General features: G+C 45.0%; 1 protein-coding gene across 4 annotated transcripts in view; it reads right to left on the bottom strand.

Moving 5' to 3' along the window:
• Positions 1–14,140, bottom strand: part of C1H5orf22 (chromosome 1 C5orf22 homolog) — a 142,409-nt gene extending 128,269 nt beyond the window's left edge. For 3 of the 4 annotated variants that reach the window (XM_030209181.1, XM_030209198.1, XM_030209206.1), the window contains exons 1-2: positions 14,056–14,140; positions 13,731–13,917 (exon numbers count right to left, since the gene is read on the bottom strand). In XM_030209181.1, the coding sequence (XP_030065041.1) occupies positions 13,731–13,871 (141 nt within the window). In that variant the 5' untranslated portion in view covers positions 13,872–13,917; positions 14,056–14,140. Of the gene's footprint in view, positions 1–13,730; positions 13,918–14,012; positions 14,029–14,055 lie in introns of those variants that run through there. The other variant, XM_030209191.1, reaches the window with a different exon arrangement.
• Between the last annotated feature and the right edge of the window lie 621 nt (positions 14,141–14,761).

The following is a 14,761-nucleotide window of genomic DNA, read 5'->3' as shown; positions in this document are numbered from 1 at the left end:
GAAGACATGCATTTACCCAGTCCTTTATAATATCCTCATTTATCCATCCCTTTTTGTTGCACTTAACAGACTTTCGGAACTGTTTATGTGGCATAGTTATGAGTTTGAAGTTAACAAGTGGTTTCAACTTTTTTCCATCTGCAGTACATGATATAACAGTGAAACTTGTCCTTTCATGACCAGTAGATGTTACAGCCATCGACTTTGTGCCACGCTCAGCAACTGCTCTTGTACTCAGACTATCAAAACTCATCAATACCTCGTCCATCAAAATTAATTAATTTACCCATTTTTTCTTCACAGTCATCTGGTAGCTTTTGAACCACTGTTGTTCTAGCTCAAATACATACGTCATTCTGATGCATAAACTTATACACCTAGTTCAATCCTCCACAAAAATCAGGGATCTTCATGCAAATGACTAATGCTTTAGACTTCTGAAAACAACCCTGCAGCAATCTTGTTGCATAAGTACCCAATGTTTCAGATTTTCCTTCAAATCAGCAGATTTTCCACACCATGCAAGCTTTCTACGGTGGATTTCATTCAGTTTTTCCTCAGCTTTGCGCCACTCACAGACAGGCTTCTCATCAAGAGAAAACATACGCCCAGGTTCACGATTTCCTTTCACATATTCGACTGCCAATAAACTGAAGTCAGTTGTATACGACTTTCTTTTTGGCATTTTAAATGGACAACCGGTAAATTTATGGCAAACCTTTCCTTCATGTCAGCTGGCCTTGCTTTTCCTTCAGCCCAGCATTGTTGGCGTGCCTCAGCCACCCATGCCCACACCCCCTTGGATGTTCATCTCAGCTCAAAGAACTGAGCGTGCACAGGGAATACAGGGGTGTAGGCTATACAAAACCTTTTTCACTTTGTTCCTTCTTTCCCCGTGGGATATACATGGGTAAGGGTTATATATGTGAAAATTTGGTAGAGCCACAGGAGTTAAAGTCTTAACACAGAAAAAGAAGAGGCCACTGCAATATAAGAACAGCTACAAAAACTAAGAGGTCCATTTACTAAACTGCATTAGGCATCAACGCGGTGAAAAAATGGAGTACTGCAGGTCAGACTCAGGCATCCAGCAGTGACTTTGAAATCTAAGCGCACTACCTGTGCACTAAAAAAGTTTTAATAATTATTTTGATGGGGCATGTTGTTGCAGGAATGCCCCTCTCTCCACCCCAAATGCTTAGCACACGGATAATACATTAGTCCTTACTACCTACAAAATAAGAGGCAGTAAGAGCACCAGCGGTAATTTTTTTAAATGGCCACACACCAATGTCATAGAGAGTGGATTCATAAACAGTACAAAAATAAATAAATAAAAATTTTAAAAATGCTGTAACCATCTTAACTGGGTTGAAAGACGCTGCTCCAGATAGCTGGCGGTTAAATTAATGGTATGTTTTAGGTCTTGAAGAGGGAGAAGTAAGATTTTTAGTTTATGGGGTTATACTTGCTCACCTATTTTTTCCTTGTTTGTAGGGGACGTTTCCTTGAAACAGCTATAAAGCGAAACATGAGTCATGTCAGATAAGGTCCCCGAACCGGCGCTGAATCTGACACTCAATTAAGATGAGTATTACTATTAAGCCAAAAGAACTGAGGATTTAAAAGATGAATTTATATATGAAACTATATTAAAATGGTAATTAGTGTATTTAATGAAATAATATTTTATCCACTTACCAATGAGTAGTGGGTGTTGTAAATCTTATAGTGTAAAAACTTTTCACACCAGCAAGTGACACCGCTGAGATCAGTAGATTTATTACTATTGGTACTATGGAAACAATGTACATATCTATTTTATAATGTTCCATAGTAGAGTCTGCCAATTTTGTATGGTTTAACATGGCCATTAATGCAAAAATTAGAAAATAGCGACAGTGTACGGCTGCAATAAAAATGGCCTAAGCACACGGGAAAGACCCATGTAAGGGCACACTAAGACTGCTTTTTATCTCAGCTTTGTAAAAGGACCCCTAAAAAGAAAAATAAACATAAAATAATTCCAATTACAGGTGTAAAAAAGATAGGCATCACCATCCAATAAAAGAATAGGTTGGACGAATGTGTTAGATTTATTGATTGTTGGATCACCAATAATCGTTTGAAACTAAACCAGGAAAAAACTAAAGTTTTATGGTTGGGAACTGGGTGTCAAGTTTTCCTTCAAATTTTCAGATAGGAGTAACATAGTAACATATAGTAGTAGATTCTTGTTTTTGAGAAATCTTCTCATATCTTAGGAGTTGATAGTTTATTGACTATCTCTGATCATGCCAAATAGTTCAAAAATCTTTCTATACTATGTGAAAGCTAAGAACAAATAGGCAAATTTTCTGGTTTTGCAGAATTTAGGTTGCGAGTTCAGGCATTAGTTCTGAGTAGACTGGATTATTGCAACACTGTATGTGTGGGTTGTTTAAGAATGTTAGTAAACAGGTTACAATTGCAGAATACTGCAGTAAGCCTGATATTTTCAGTCTGTAGATTTGATTCGGCTATTCCACTCTTGGAGAAGCTATATTGGCTTCCAGTTGAGGCAAGGGCTCAGTTTAAGCTCCATTCTTTTGTCTACAAGACACTTATGCCCAGATGATTGAAGCCCCATGCTGTCCCAAACAAAGCTCTATAAATAGTGCTGGAAAAGCACGGGGCTTTACCGCCTCCATGATCAGGGATAATAGTATGCAAATTTATATGCGCTATTATCTCTGATCATAGGGTAAAGTGCGGGAGGATTGTGCCTGAGCCTCCTGCACTTGTTTGACAGGTCCAGGCTGTCAAAAGCCCAGATCTGTCAAACACAGGGGCTGGCGCTCCATGGGACCACCAGACCCCAAACAGCAAGACCCTGATGACCTAGTGCCCTCACTGAACCCAAACCCAGCAACACGGGGCTGGAGGTCTGGTGAACCTCAAGTTCCCCGACACAAGTCCCCCCTTTCATCCCCCTCCAAAAAGCTCTGGTGGCCCAGTGGGCCGCAAATCAAGCCCCCAAATTGGTGGTCCAGCTTTCTCCTTTACATGGTGTGAAGCCTCGTGCCCAGCGCAACTCAGGATGAGTTGGGCAGGGCTGAGTATGGCCATTTTGAAGGTGACACTGCTGGAAGAAGAGGGAGTGTACTACCTCCCTACTCCAACAAAGGTACGGGGGGCAGGGAAGAGGGCCACTAGACCACCAGGTTGGGGGGGGGGGTTGATTCACGGCCCACCTGGTCTTGTCAGGGGGTGATCGGAGGGACTGGAGGTCCACTGGACCTCCAGCCCCCATGTCACTGGTTTGGGGTGGGGTCAGGGTTCCTGCTCCTGCAGGGGGGTGGCTGCATTAGGGGGGGGGGCTGCTAGCATGCAACTGTATGCTGGACAGGACTCACCATTCCTCCTCAATGGTCTGCAAATTCTAATACCTGCTCTGAGCCGGTGTAGGATTTGCCGCGGACAGCGCGCTGCTCGCTGATCATTGAGGAATATGTTTAGCATGCATTTGCATGCTACTTGCACTGTTGAGCATGCATTTGCATGCTCATTGCTGTCAGAGCCCGCGAGCACGTGGTTTCACGTGCTTGGGGGCTCTGATCATAGGGCTATAGCAAACACAGGAACTAATATGGTGCTAATAGCCTCTAGCGCCTGCGTTTCCTTCTGATCATCGGCCCATTAATGGGTTGGCGCTTTCTTATGTTCTTAATTAGGTTAATTTACTCTAGATTCGAACTCTTCTTATAAATTACTCAATTTAATGTTGTTGAAATGTCCTTCTATAAGTCAGCATAGATATAAATCTATATTTAACTCCTCATTATATTATCAGGCTGCATCAATATGGAACATGTTAGCTTTGGAAATTATAATTATTTTGAATTATTTGATTTTTCGTAAAGCTCTAAAAATCTGACTATTTGAGAAATTTTATGGAGTTTAACCAGACTTTTTTAGTTTGAAGTGTAAATGTAATCCACTGCAAACTGTTTGGATGTTTGCGGACTAGAAGCACTGTATAGTATATTATCTTACTCTTATATTATCCAACTCTTATATTTCCAAGTTACTCGCTTTAACATCCTCCTTTAATCTCCAACTATGCTCCACCTCCCCCACTCATCAAAATGGTCACTGTCTTGATCTCATCTTCTCCTCCAACTGTTCACCCTCTAGTTTCCTTGCCTCTGATCACCATCTTATAACTTTCACACTTAAATCTCCTCCCTCCCAGTCCCGTCCTATTATATCTAATTTATCTAGGAATCTTCACGATATTGACCCTTCATCTCTATTCTCCCATGTTTCAAACCTCCTCTCTACTGTGGCACCATCCACGTCTGTCAAACGAGGCTGTTTCTTCTTACAACAATACTCTATCCTCTGCCTTAGACACTCTTGCACCTTTGATGACCCGCCCTATAAGGCGCACAAAACCCCAACCCTGGCTGACTTCTAATATCCGCTACCTACGTTCCTGTACCCGCTCCGCTGAACGCCTCTGGCGGAAATCTCGGGCCCTTGCTGATTTCCTACACTTTAAGTTCATGCTGACCTCCTTCCAATCTGCTCTTTTACACGCCAAACAGGATTATTATATCCAACTGACCAACTCTCTTGGCTCTAATCCTCGACTTCTCTTCACCACATTGAACTCTCTCCTCAAGGTGCCCCCTCCCCCAACTCCCCCTTCATTATCTCCTCAGACCCTTGCTGAATTCTTTCACAACAAGGTTCAAAAGATAAACCTTGAATTCTCTACCTCGCCACCTCTCCCTCCACTAGTCCGTTCCCCTCTCTCTCCTTCCCCTCATTCTTTCTCCTCCTTTCCTGAAGTTACTATAGAGGAAACTACACTTCTCCTTTCTTCCTCAAAATGTACCACCTGTTCCTCTGATCCCATTCCCACCCACCTTCTTAATGTCATCTCACTTGCTCTTATTCCTTTTATCTGTCACATTCTCAACCTCTCACTTTCCACTGCAACTGTCCCTACTGCCTTTAAACATGCTGTGGTCACACCTCTCCTTAAGAAGCCTTCACTCGACCCTACTTGTCCCTCTAATTACCGACCCATCTCCCTCCTCCCTTTTCTCTCCAAATTACTTGAGCGTGCTGTTCACCGCCGCTGCCTTGATTTTCTCTCCTCACATGCTATTCTTGACCCACTACAATCTGGTTTTCGCCCTCTCCACTCAACCGAAACTGCTCTTACTAAAGTCTCCAATGACCTATTACTGGCTAAATCCAGAGGTCTCTATTCCATCCTCATTCTTCTTGATCTTTCCGCTGCTTTTGACACTGTCGATCACAGCATACTCCTTGATATCCTGTCCTCACTTGGATTCCAGGGCTCTGTCCTTTCCTGGTTCTCTTCCTACCTCTCCCTCCGCACCTTTAGTGTTCACTCTGGTGGATCCTCTTCTACTTCTATCCCTCTGCCTGTCGGCGTACCTCAGGGTTCTGTTCTTGGTCCCCTTCTCTTTTCTATCTACACTTCTTCCCTTCGTTCATTAATCTCATCCCATGGCTTTTCCTACCATCTCTATGCTGATGACTCCCAAATCTACCTTTCTACCCCTGATATCTCACCTTGCATCCAAACCAAAGTTTCAGCGTGCTTGTCTGACATTGCTATCTGGATGTCTCAACACCACCTGAAATTAAACATGACCAAAACCGAACTTCTCATTTTCCCCCCCAAACCCACCTCCCCACTCCCCCCGTTTGCTATTTCTGTTGATGGCTCTCTCATTCTCCCTGTCTCCTCGGCTCAAAACCTTGGGGTCATCTTTGACTCTTCTCTCTCCTTCTCTGCTCACATCCAGCAGACTGCCAAGACCTGTCGTTTCTTTCTTTACAACATCCGTAAAATCCGCCCCTTTCTTTCCGAGCACTCTACCAAAACCCTCATCCACACCCTTGTCACCTCTCGTTTAGACTACTGCAATCTGCTTCTTGCTGGCCTCCCACTTAGTCACCTCTCCCCTCTCCAATCGGTTCAAAACTCTGCTGCCCGTCTCGTCTTCTGCCAGGGTCGCTTTACTCATACTACCCCTCTCCTCAAGTCGCTTCACTGGCTCCCTATCCGTTTTCGCATTCTGTTCAAACTTCTTCTACTAACCTATAAATGTACTCACTCTGCTGCTCCCCAGTATCTCTCCACACTCGTCCTTCCCTACACCCCTTCCTGTGCACTCCGCTCCATGGATAAATCCTTCTTATCTGTTCCCTTCTCCACTACTGCCAACTCCAGACTTCGCGCCTTCTGTCTCGCTGCACCCTACGCCTGGAATAAACTTCTTGAGCCCCTATGTCTTGCCTCTTCCTTGGCCACCTTTAAATCTAGACTGAAAGCCCACCTCTTTAACATTGCTTTTGACTCGTAACCACCTGCCTCCACCTACCCTCCTCCTTCCTGTACATAATAATTGATTTGATTACTTTATTTTTTGTCTATTAGATTGTAAGCTCTTTGAGCAGGGACTGTCTTTCTTCTATGTTTGTGCAGTGCTGCGTATGCCTTGTAGCGCTATAGAAATGCTAAATAGTAGTAGTAGTATCTTAAGTCATTACTGACAACACATTAAAATGTTCAGCTCAGTGTGCTATGGCTGCCAAAAAAACACAAATAGAATATTAGGAATTACCCAAAAAAAGATAAGAGAAAAAACCAAGAATATCATTATGCCTCCGCACAGTTACTTGTTGTGTCCACACCTCCTAAACTGTAGGTCATGGTGTCATGTTTTGAGTCATGACCCAGGCAGGCACTACACAGACACTTCGTTACGATATGCCATGCGGGTGTTGCTGCAGCCTAAAACATGAGACGCAAGAAGCTTGAGCAGCATTGGTTTAGCGGAACTACAAAAGGTTCAGCAAGGGCATCAAAAATAAAGGAGATAAGCTAGACAGGTTAGGTTTCTTCAGCTTGGGGAAAGTTGACTGAGGGCCAGATGCACAAAGCTTACCGTGTTTGGAATGTCTGCTTTAGAAGGGTTGTAGCCTGTCTAAAGCAAGCGTTATTTACAGTCTAATGCACAAAGGGGTTCTGCATTCCATTAACCATTCCCCATAACAACTACTGAGAACCCTATGCAAATACACTGCAAGGAGCTCATTAGTATTAAAATGAGCATTTCAAGCACTGCACAGACCTGAACACCTACCTTCAACGTACAAAATCATATGGCAGGTCTGTAGAGTGCAAACACACAGCTCCTCATGTTAATCACTCACAGACTCCTCCCACCCACCAACCTGACCCCGTCTCTCCAAGACCTTAACTTCCCTGGTGGTTCAGTGGGTCCTGATTCCCCTCAGCAAAGAATCCCTGGTGGTCCGGATCCCCCCCTGCACCCTTTCCCACCACCCAAGCAAAACTCTCCCTGGTGATCTAGTGACCCTCTCCCCTCCTGCTGGAAGCAGGAGCAATAACTCCTCCCTCTGGGCCAGCTCTTCGCAAAATGGCAGTGCCCAGCCCCTGCCCAGTGGATCCCAGAATGCAGCAGACAGGGGTTGGACACCAGCATTTTGAGGTGGGCCCAGAGGCAAGAGGTGCTGCTCCTGCCTCCGTTTTAAGGTATTGGGGGGGGGGGGGGTCACTAGACCACCAGGGAGATTCTTGCTTGGTAAGAGAGGGTGCTTCGGACCACCAGGGATTTTTCGCTTGAGGTTGTGGAGGTCCAGGGTCCACTGCAGCAACAGGGATTTACTGAAAGAGGCGGGGGTCAGTGGACCACCACAAAGCTTTTTTTTGAGTTGCATGGGGGGCTCAAGAGGGAGTTCACTGGATCCTCTCTTGACTCCACCCCCCCCCCCTCTGGTGCAACTAAAAAAAAATCCCTGGTGGTCCACTGCCAAAAGTATTTGACAGCTTCAAGTCAAAAACAGCAAGCAATGAACAAAGGGGGATCCATGCATCACATTTGAATGCGATCCCCTTTGTGCATCAGTTGCTGAGAGGAGATATATTAATATAAAATCATGAGTTAAGTGAAACATTTAAATAGAACCTTCAGCCTGTTTTAACCTTTCAAAGCTTAAACAAGAGATCACATCATGAAATTAACAAACAGCATTTTTTTCAGGCAACACATAATTATTGCTGTGGAACATATTGCTAGAAAACATGGTTAAAGCCACTAACATGGCAGGATTTAAGAGAGGTTTGGGTAAGTTCCTGAAGGAAAGTCCAGCTAGGCTTGGGAGCTATCAGAAACAGCTTACTTTTTTGGATTTGTCCAGTACTTTGGTGGGGTTCAGCAGTAACCTTTCCTCCTGACTTAATAAAATGGTGTCATCTTAAGAGATGAGATAAAAGCATTTGCATTAATGAGTGTGGTCTTTGGCTGCATACATCCCCGGGGCCGAGACCCAAGAAATTAAGGGGGTTTCCTAAGAAGCAGGGGCTGCAGAAAAAGATGGATTGTCTCTGCTCAGCAGCAGAGGTACATTGAGGCAAAGTCAGAGGGCTCTGGGGCAAAGGGTTTGGAGACCCCGAGAGCAAAGCAAGTAGACAACCTGGTGGAGATAGAGATGGGTGGGAAGTACTACACCTCGAGAAGACAGACGGATGAGAGACTGGGCCGTGATCCCTTATCAATTTGGATGCGTTTGTTAGACTAACAATTACAAGAACTGTTCGTATCATAGGAGCCAACTTTTCAAAATTATTGGGAGTGCTAAGGCCAGTGGAAATAATCCTTCCTTGGATACATACAAGGAATATTCTGAATATTGGGGGTGCTCAAGCACCCACAGCACCGGCTCCTATGGTTCGTATTGGTTTTTTTCTGTTAATAGAAGTTGAACTGTTTTTATAAAACCCAGTGTGGAAGTGAAATTTGTGGAACAGAACCGACAGCCAGAGAGGGGTGATGGAGGAAACTGCCAGCCTACCGGATTTATAATGGCCCTGGCCTACGCCTAGCTCAGACACCATGCTTTTTGTAAATCGTGGTCTGGGTTCCCACCCCAAAGAGCTTAGCGGGACCAGATTTACAATTTTTCTTTTAATGTTGTGTTTTATCTGTATACTAGTAAAAAAACCCCGTTTCTGATGCAAATGAAACGGGGGCTAGCAAGGTTTTCTTCTGTGTGCAGGGCCCAAGAGACAGGCAGAGCTCCAGAGTCTCAATGCGTGGATGAGACGATGGTGCAGGGAGGAGGGCTTTAGATTTGTTAGGAACTGGGCAACATTCTGGGGAAGGGGGAGCCTATTCCGAAAGGATGGGCTCCATCTTAACCAGAGTGGGACCAGGCTGCTGGCATCTGCGTTTAAGAAGGAGATAGAGCAGCTTTTAAACTAGAAATGGGGGGAAGGCCGACAGTCGCTCAAAAGAGCATGGTTCGGGATAAGGTATCTTTCAAAGATATCACCATAACAGGGAAGATAGAGTATCCTGATAGTGAGGTTGCAAAAGAGATTGTAGTAGATCGGGTATCTTTAAATAACAATAAAAATCAGACAAAAGATTGCCAATTAATACTGTCAAGTACTAAGCATGATGTACTTAGGAACAACAAACATAGTTTGAAATGTCTATATGCGAATGCCAGGAGCCTAAGAAATAAGATGGGGGAGTTGGAATATATTGCACTAAATGAAAAATTAGATATAATAGGCATCTCTGAGACCTGGTGGAAGGAGGATAACCAGTGGGACACTGTCATACCGGGGTACAAATTATATCGTAGTGATAGGGTGAATCGGATTGGTGGAGGGGTAGCATTGTATATTAACGAGAGCCTTGAATCAAATAGATTGAAAATTCTGCAGGAAACAAAACACTCCTTGGAATCACTGTGGATTGAAATTCCATGTGCAAAGGGGAAAAGGATAGTGATAGGAGTGTACTACCGTCCGCCTGGCCAGGACGAACAGACGGATGCGGAAATGTTAAAGGAAATCAGGGACGCAAACAAACTGGGCAACACAATAATAATGGGGGATTTCAATTACCCGCATATAGACTGGGTTAATGTAACATCTGTACACGCAAGGGACATAAGATTTCTTGATGAAATCAAGGACAGCTTCATGGAACAGCTAGTTCAGGAGCCGACAAGAGAAGGAAAAATACTAGACTTAGTCCTTAGTGGTGCTCATGATCTAGTGCAGGGGGTAACGATACGAGGGCCGCTTGATAACAGTGATCATAATATGATCGGTTTTGATATTGCATTGAAGGAAGTGAAACTAGGAAATCAAGTACGCTAGCGTTTAACTATAGAAAAGGTGATTACGACAAAATGAGAAAAATGGTGAAAAAAGACTGAAAGGAGCAGCTCGCAGAGTAAAAAACTTGCATCAGGCGTGGATGCTGTTTAAAAACACCATCCTGGAGGTTCAGGACAAATATATTCCACGTAGTAGAAAAAAGGGAAAAAAGACTAAACGTCAGCCGGCGTGGCTAAACAGTAAGATAAAGGAAATCATTAGAGCCAAAAAACAATCCTTCAGAAAGTGGAGAAGAGAACCAACTGAAAGTAACAGGATAGATCATAAGGAATGCCAAGCCAAATGCAAAGCGGAGATAAGGAGGGCAAAAAAGGACTTTGAGAAGAAATTAGCGTTGGAAGCAAAAATACATAGTAAAAATTTTTTTAGATACATTAAAAGCAGGAAACCGGCCAAAGAGTCGGTTGGGCCGCTGGACGAAAATGGTGTTAAAGGGGCGATCAAGGAGGACAAAGCCGTAGCGGAGAAATTAAATGAATTCTATGCTTCGGTCTTCACCGAGGAGGATTTGGGGGGGACACCGGTGCCGGAAAGAATATTTGAAGCGGGGGAGTCGGAGAAACTAAACAAATTCTCTGTAACCTTGGAGGATGTAATGGGTCAGTTCAGCAAGCTGAAGAGTAGTAAATCACCGGGACCTGATGGTATTCATCCCAGAGTATTAATAGAACTAAAAAATGAACTTGCGGAGCTACTGTTAGAAATATGCAATCTGTCCCTAAAATCGAGTGTAGTACCGGAAGACTGGAGGGTAGCCAATGTTACTCCGATTTTTAAGAAGGGTTCCAGAGGAGATCCGGGAAATTATAGACCGGTGAGTCTGACGTCGGTGCCGGGCAAGATGGTGGAGGCTATTATTAAGAATAAAATTGCAGAGCATATACAAAAACATGGACTGATGAGACAAAGTCAGCACGGATTTAGTGAAGGGAAGTCTTGCCTCACCAATCTAATGCATTTTTTTGAGGGGGTAAGCAAACATGTGGACAATGGGGAGCCGGTTGATATTGTATATCTGGATTTTCAGAAGGCGTTTGACAAAGTGCCGCACGAAAGACTCCTGAAGAAATTGCAGAGTCATGGAATCGGAGGTAGGGTATTATTATGGATTAAGAACTGGTTGAAAGATAGGAAGCAGAGAGTAGGATTGCGTGGCCAGTATTCTCAGTGGAGGAGGGTAGTTAGTGGGGTCCCGCAGGGGTCTGTGCTGGGTCCGTTGCTTTTTAATGTATTTATAAATGACCTAGAGATGGGAATAACTAGTGAGGTAATTAAATTCGCCGATGACACAAAATTATTCAGGGTCGTCAAGTCGCAGGAGGAATGTGAACGATTACAGGAGGACCTTGCGAGACTGGGAGAATGGGCGTGCAAGTGGCAGATGAAGTTCAATGTTGACAAGTGCGAAGTGATGCATGTGGGTAAGAGGAACCCGAATTATAGCTACGTCTTGCAAGGTTCCGCGTTAGGAGTTACGGATCAAGAAAGGGATCTGGGTGTCGTCGTCGATGATACGCTGAAACCTTCTGCTCAGTGTGCTGCTGCGGCTAGGAAAGCGAATAGAATGTTGGGTGTTATTAGGAAGGGTATGGAGTCCAGGTGTGCGGATGTTATAATGCCGTTGTATCGCTCCATGGTGCGACCGCACCTGGAGTATTGTGTTCAGTACTGGTCTCCGTATCTCAAAAAAGATATAGTAGAATTGGAAAAGGTACAGCGAAGGGCGACGAAAATGATAGTGGGGATGGGACGACTTTCCTATGAAGAGAGGCTGAGAAGGCTAGGGCTTTTCAGCTTGGAGAAGAGACGGCTGAGGGGAGATATGATAGAAGTGTATAAAATAATGAGTGGAATGGATCGGGTGGATGTGAAGCGACTGTTCACGCTATCCAAAAATACTAGGACTAGAGGGCATGAGTTGAAGCTACAGTGTGGTAAATTTAAAACGAATCGGAGAAAATTTTTCTTCACCCAACGTGTAATTAGACTCTGGAATTCGTTGCCGGAGAACGTGGTACGGGCGGTTAGCTTGACGGAGTTTAAAAAGGGGTTAGATAGATTCCTAAAGGACAAGTCCATAGACCGCTATTAAATGGACTTGGAAAAATTCCGCATTTTTAGGTATAACTTGTCTGGAATGTTTTTACGTTTGGGGAGCGTGCCAGGTGCCCTTGACCTGGATTGGCCACTGTCGGTGACAGGATGCTGGGCTAGATGGCCCTTTGGTCTTTCCCAGTATGGCACTACTTATGTACTTATGTTAGGGTTACCATTCGTCCGGATTTCCCCGGACATGTCCTCTTTTTGAGGGCATGTCCGGGGCGTCCGGCGGATTTTGCCTGCACCCACGTTTGTCCGGATTTCTGGACAAACGCGGGTGCGGGCAGGCGCGTGCGTGTGGGCGGGCGATCGGCGCCGCGGGTCTGGTCTCCCGTCCCCTCCCCTTCCTTACCGTGTTCCCTGGTGGTCTAGTGACGTCTTCAGGGCAGGAAAGAGCTCCCTCTTTCCTGCCCGGAGCGCTGCCTCCCCTGTCTATCATCCTCCTCGGTCTGGCTGGGGATTCAAAATGGCCACCGAGAGTTGAACTCTCGCGAGGCCGCTTCAACTCTCGGTGGCCATTTTGAATCCCCAGCCAGACCGAGGAGGATGCAGCAGGCAAGGGCAGGCAGTGCTCCGGGCAGGAAAGAGGGGGCTCTTTCCTGCCCCGAAGAGAAGACGCTACTAGACCACCAGGGCTAGATAGTAAGTGAGGGGGGGGTATGTGAGAGAGGGGGAGGGGACTATGTGACGGGGGGGGCGGGGAATAGGGGCGGAATGAGGACCTGAAGGGGGTGTGGTGGGGGCGGGGCATGAGGCGTGGCAGGGGCGGGCTAGGGGGCGTGACATGTGTCCTCTTTTTCAGAGGACACAAAATGGTAACCCTAACTTATGTACTTATGTGTGTGTACCTGCCCTCTCTCCCTTCCCCTGTGCTCTCGGTCCCCTCCCCCCTCGGAGTCGAGTCCTTCAGTGTTAAGTTTCCTGCTGTGCTGTGTTTGTGTTACAGAGATAGTGAGGGCTTCTGCCCTTTCTCCCCTCCCCCCTCTGAGTCCTTCACTGTTACAGAGAGAGCGATTTGATTTCATGCTTTGCTGCGTTTTCCTTCACTGTGTGTGTTACAGAGAGCGAGGGCGGGGCAGACACTCATGGGGAAACCGGATATCTCTCCCACTTCACACTTCCGGCTGGAGGCTTCATTTAGAACGTTGGTGGTGCCTTTTATATATATAGAGAGAAGATATTATCTCCTAACTTATGGCACTCTAATACCCTTGTCTTACTAGCAAAATGAACCTCTCGAATATTCGTTTCTGAAGAGATTTAGGGTGTTCCCACCTGCACACTAGCCGAAAATGGCAGAGAATATAATTTATACAGTTCAGCTTCACGGTGGAGGAATCCATAGTACCGATAAAAGTAAGCTTTGGTTTCCACACTCCCTCACCTCATCATGATTTTCCACTACGTAAACAGGCAGCCGCAGGTAACACCGCCGCGGTGCTTCCGTCTCACTCCTTCCCCCCGTCAACTCAGAAGAGAGAGGTTCTTTCGCACTCTCAACCTCCTTTTCCCTTCCCCGCCACATGAGTCGTAAAGTAAGGACTCCGCGCCGGCCTAAGGACTATCGCGTACTGCAAAATAAAAGAAGAAATTAGTACTCCTGCTCCTCCCTATTAACCCCCCCGGGGTTCGTTTTTCTTTCGTTGTCGTTAATAAAAGCTTTCACCGTGTCCTACTGTCCTCCAAGGGATTTATAAAGAAGTACTAACATCAGAAGTTCCTTGACAGACACTGACTGACGCCGGACAGTAAAGACAGACACACAACGTAAAGAGGAAGAGAGGGGCTCCGGCGCCCAAGGAGGTTTAATAGACGTCAAACGTTGAAAGCAATTAGGTTGATCTACGTTTCCCCTTCCCCGCGCGGCCGTCATCCCCGTACACTCAAAACAAAGCAAGTAAACATATGAGCTGCTGCATCCAAGTTGTCGTTCTTTATTGCTGGAAGCATTTTTATTCATCTCGCTGTATTTTCAAACATGCCGGCTTGTGCAGTATACGGATCTGTACATCTGCTGATTGACATTTTGGAAGATAGAACTAAGTAAATAAAAATTAAATTTTGGATGCATGCTGTAGAAGTTGTTGTTTACTTCTGCAATGAGATGGATGCCTTTTCTGGTGTGTGCACGTGATAATAATCTTTGAATAACTGCCTATACTAATGGCTATGGATTTCTGAACGTATGGTATCGTTAAAGGACAAACTTTTAAATGCCCAGTTGGGTATATATGCCATAACGGAATATTGTAAGCCACATTGAGCCTGCAAATAGGTGGGAAAATGTGGGATACAAATACAACAAAATAAATAAATACATCTCAACTTTGTTGAATGTTTCAGACATATCCATCTATTTGTTCCCATGATATAACTGAATTCTATTATTCTGTCTCACTGTATTTTCAAATGTAA

Source organism: Microcaecilia unicolor, chromosome 1, assembly GCF_901765095.1.
Source record: "Microcaecilia unicolor chromosome 1, aMicUni1.1, whole genome shotgun sequence".
In the NCBI taxonomy this organism is placed as follows: domain Eukaryota; kingdom Metazoa; phylum Chordata; class Amphibia; order Gymnophiona; family Siphonopidae; genus Microcaecilia; species Microcaecilia unicolor.
Note: the sequence above shows the minus strand (reverse complement) of the source record. Positions and strands in the feature narration are given on the sequence as shown.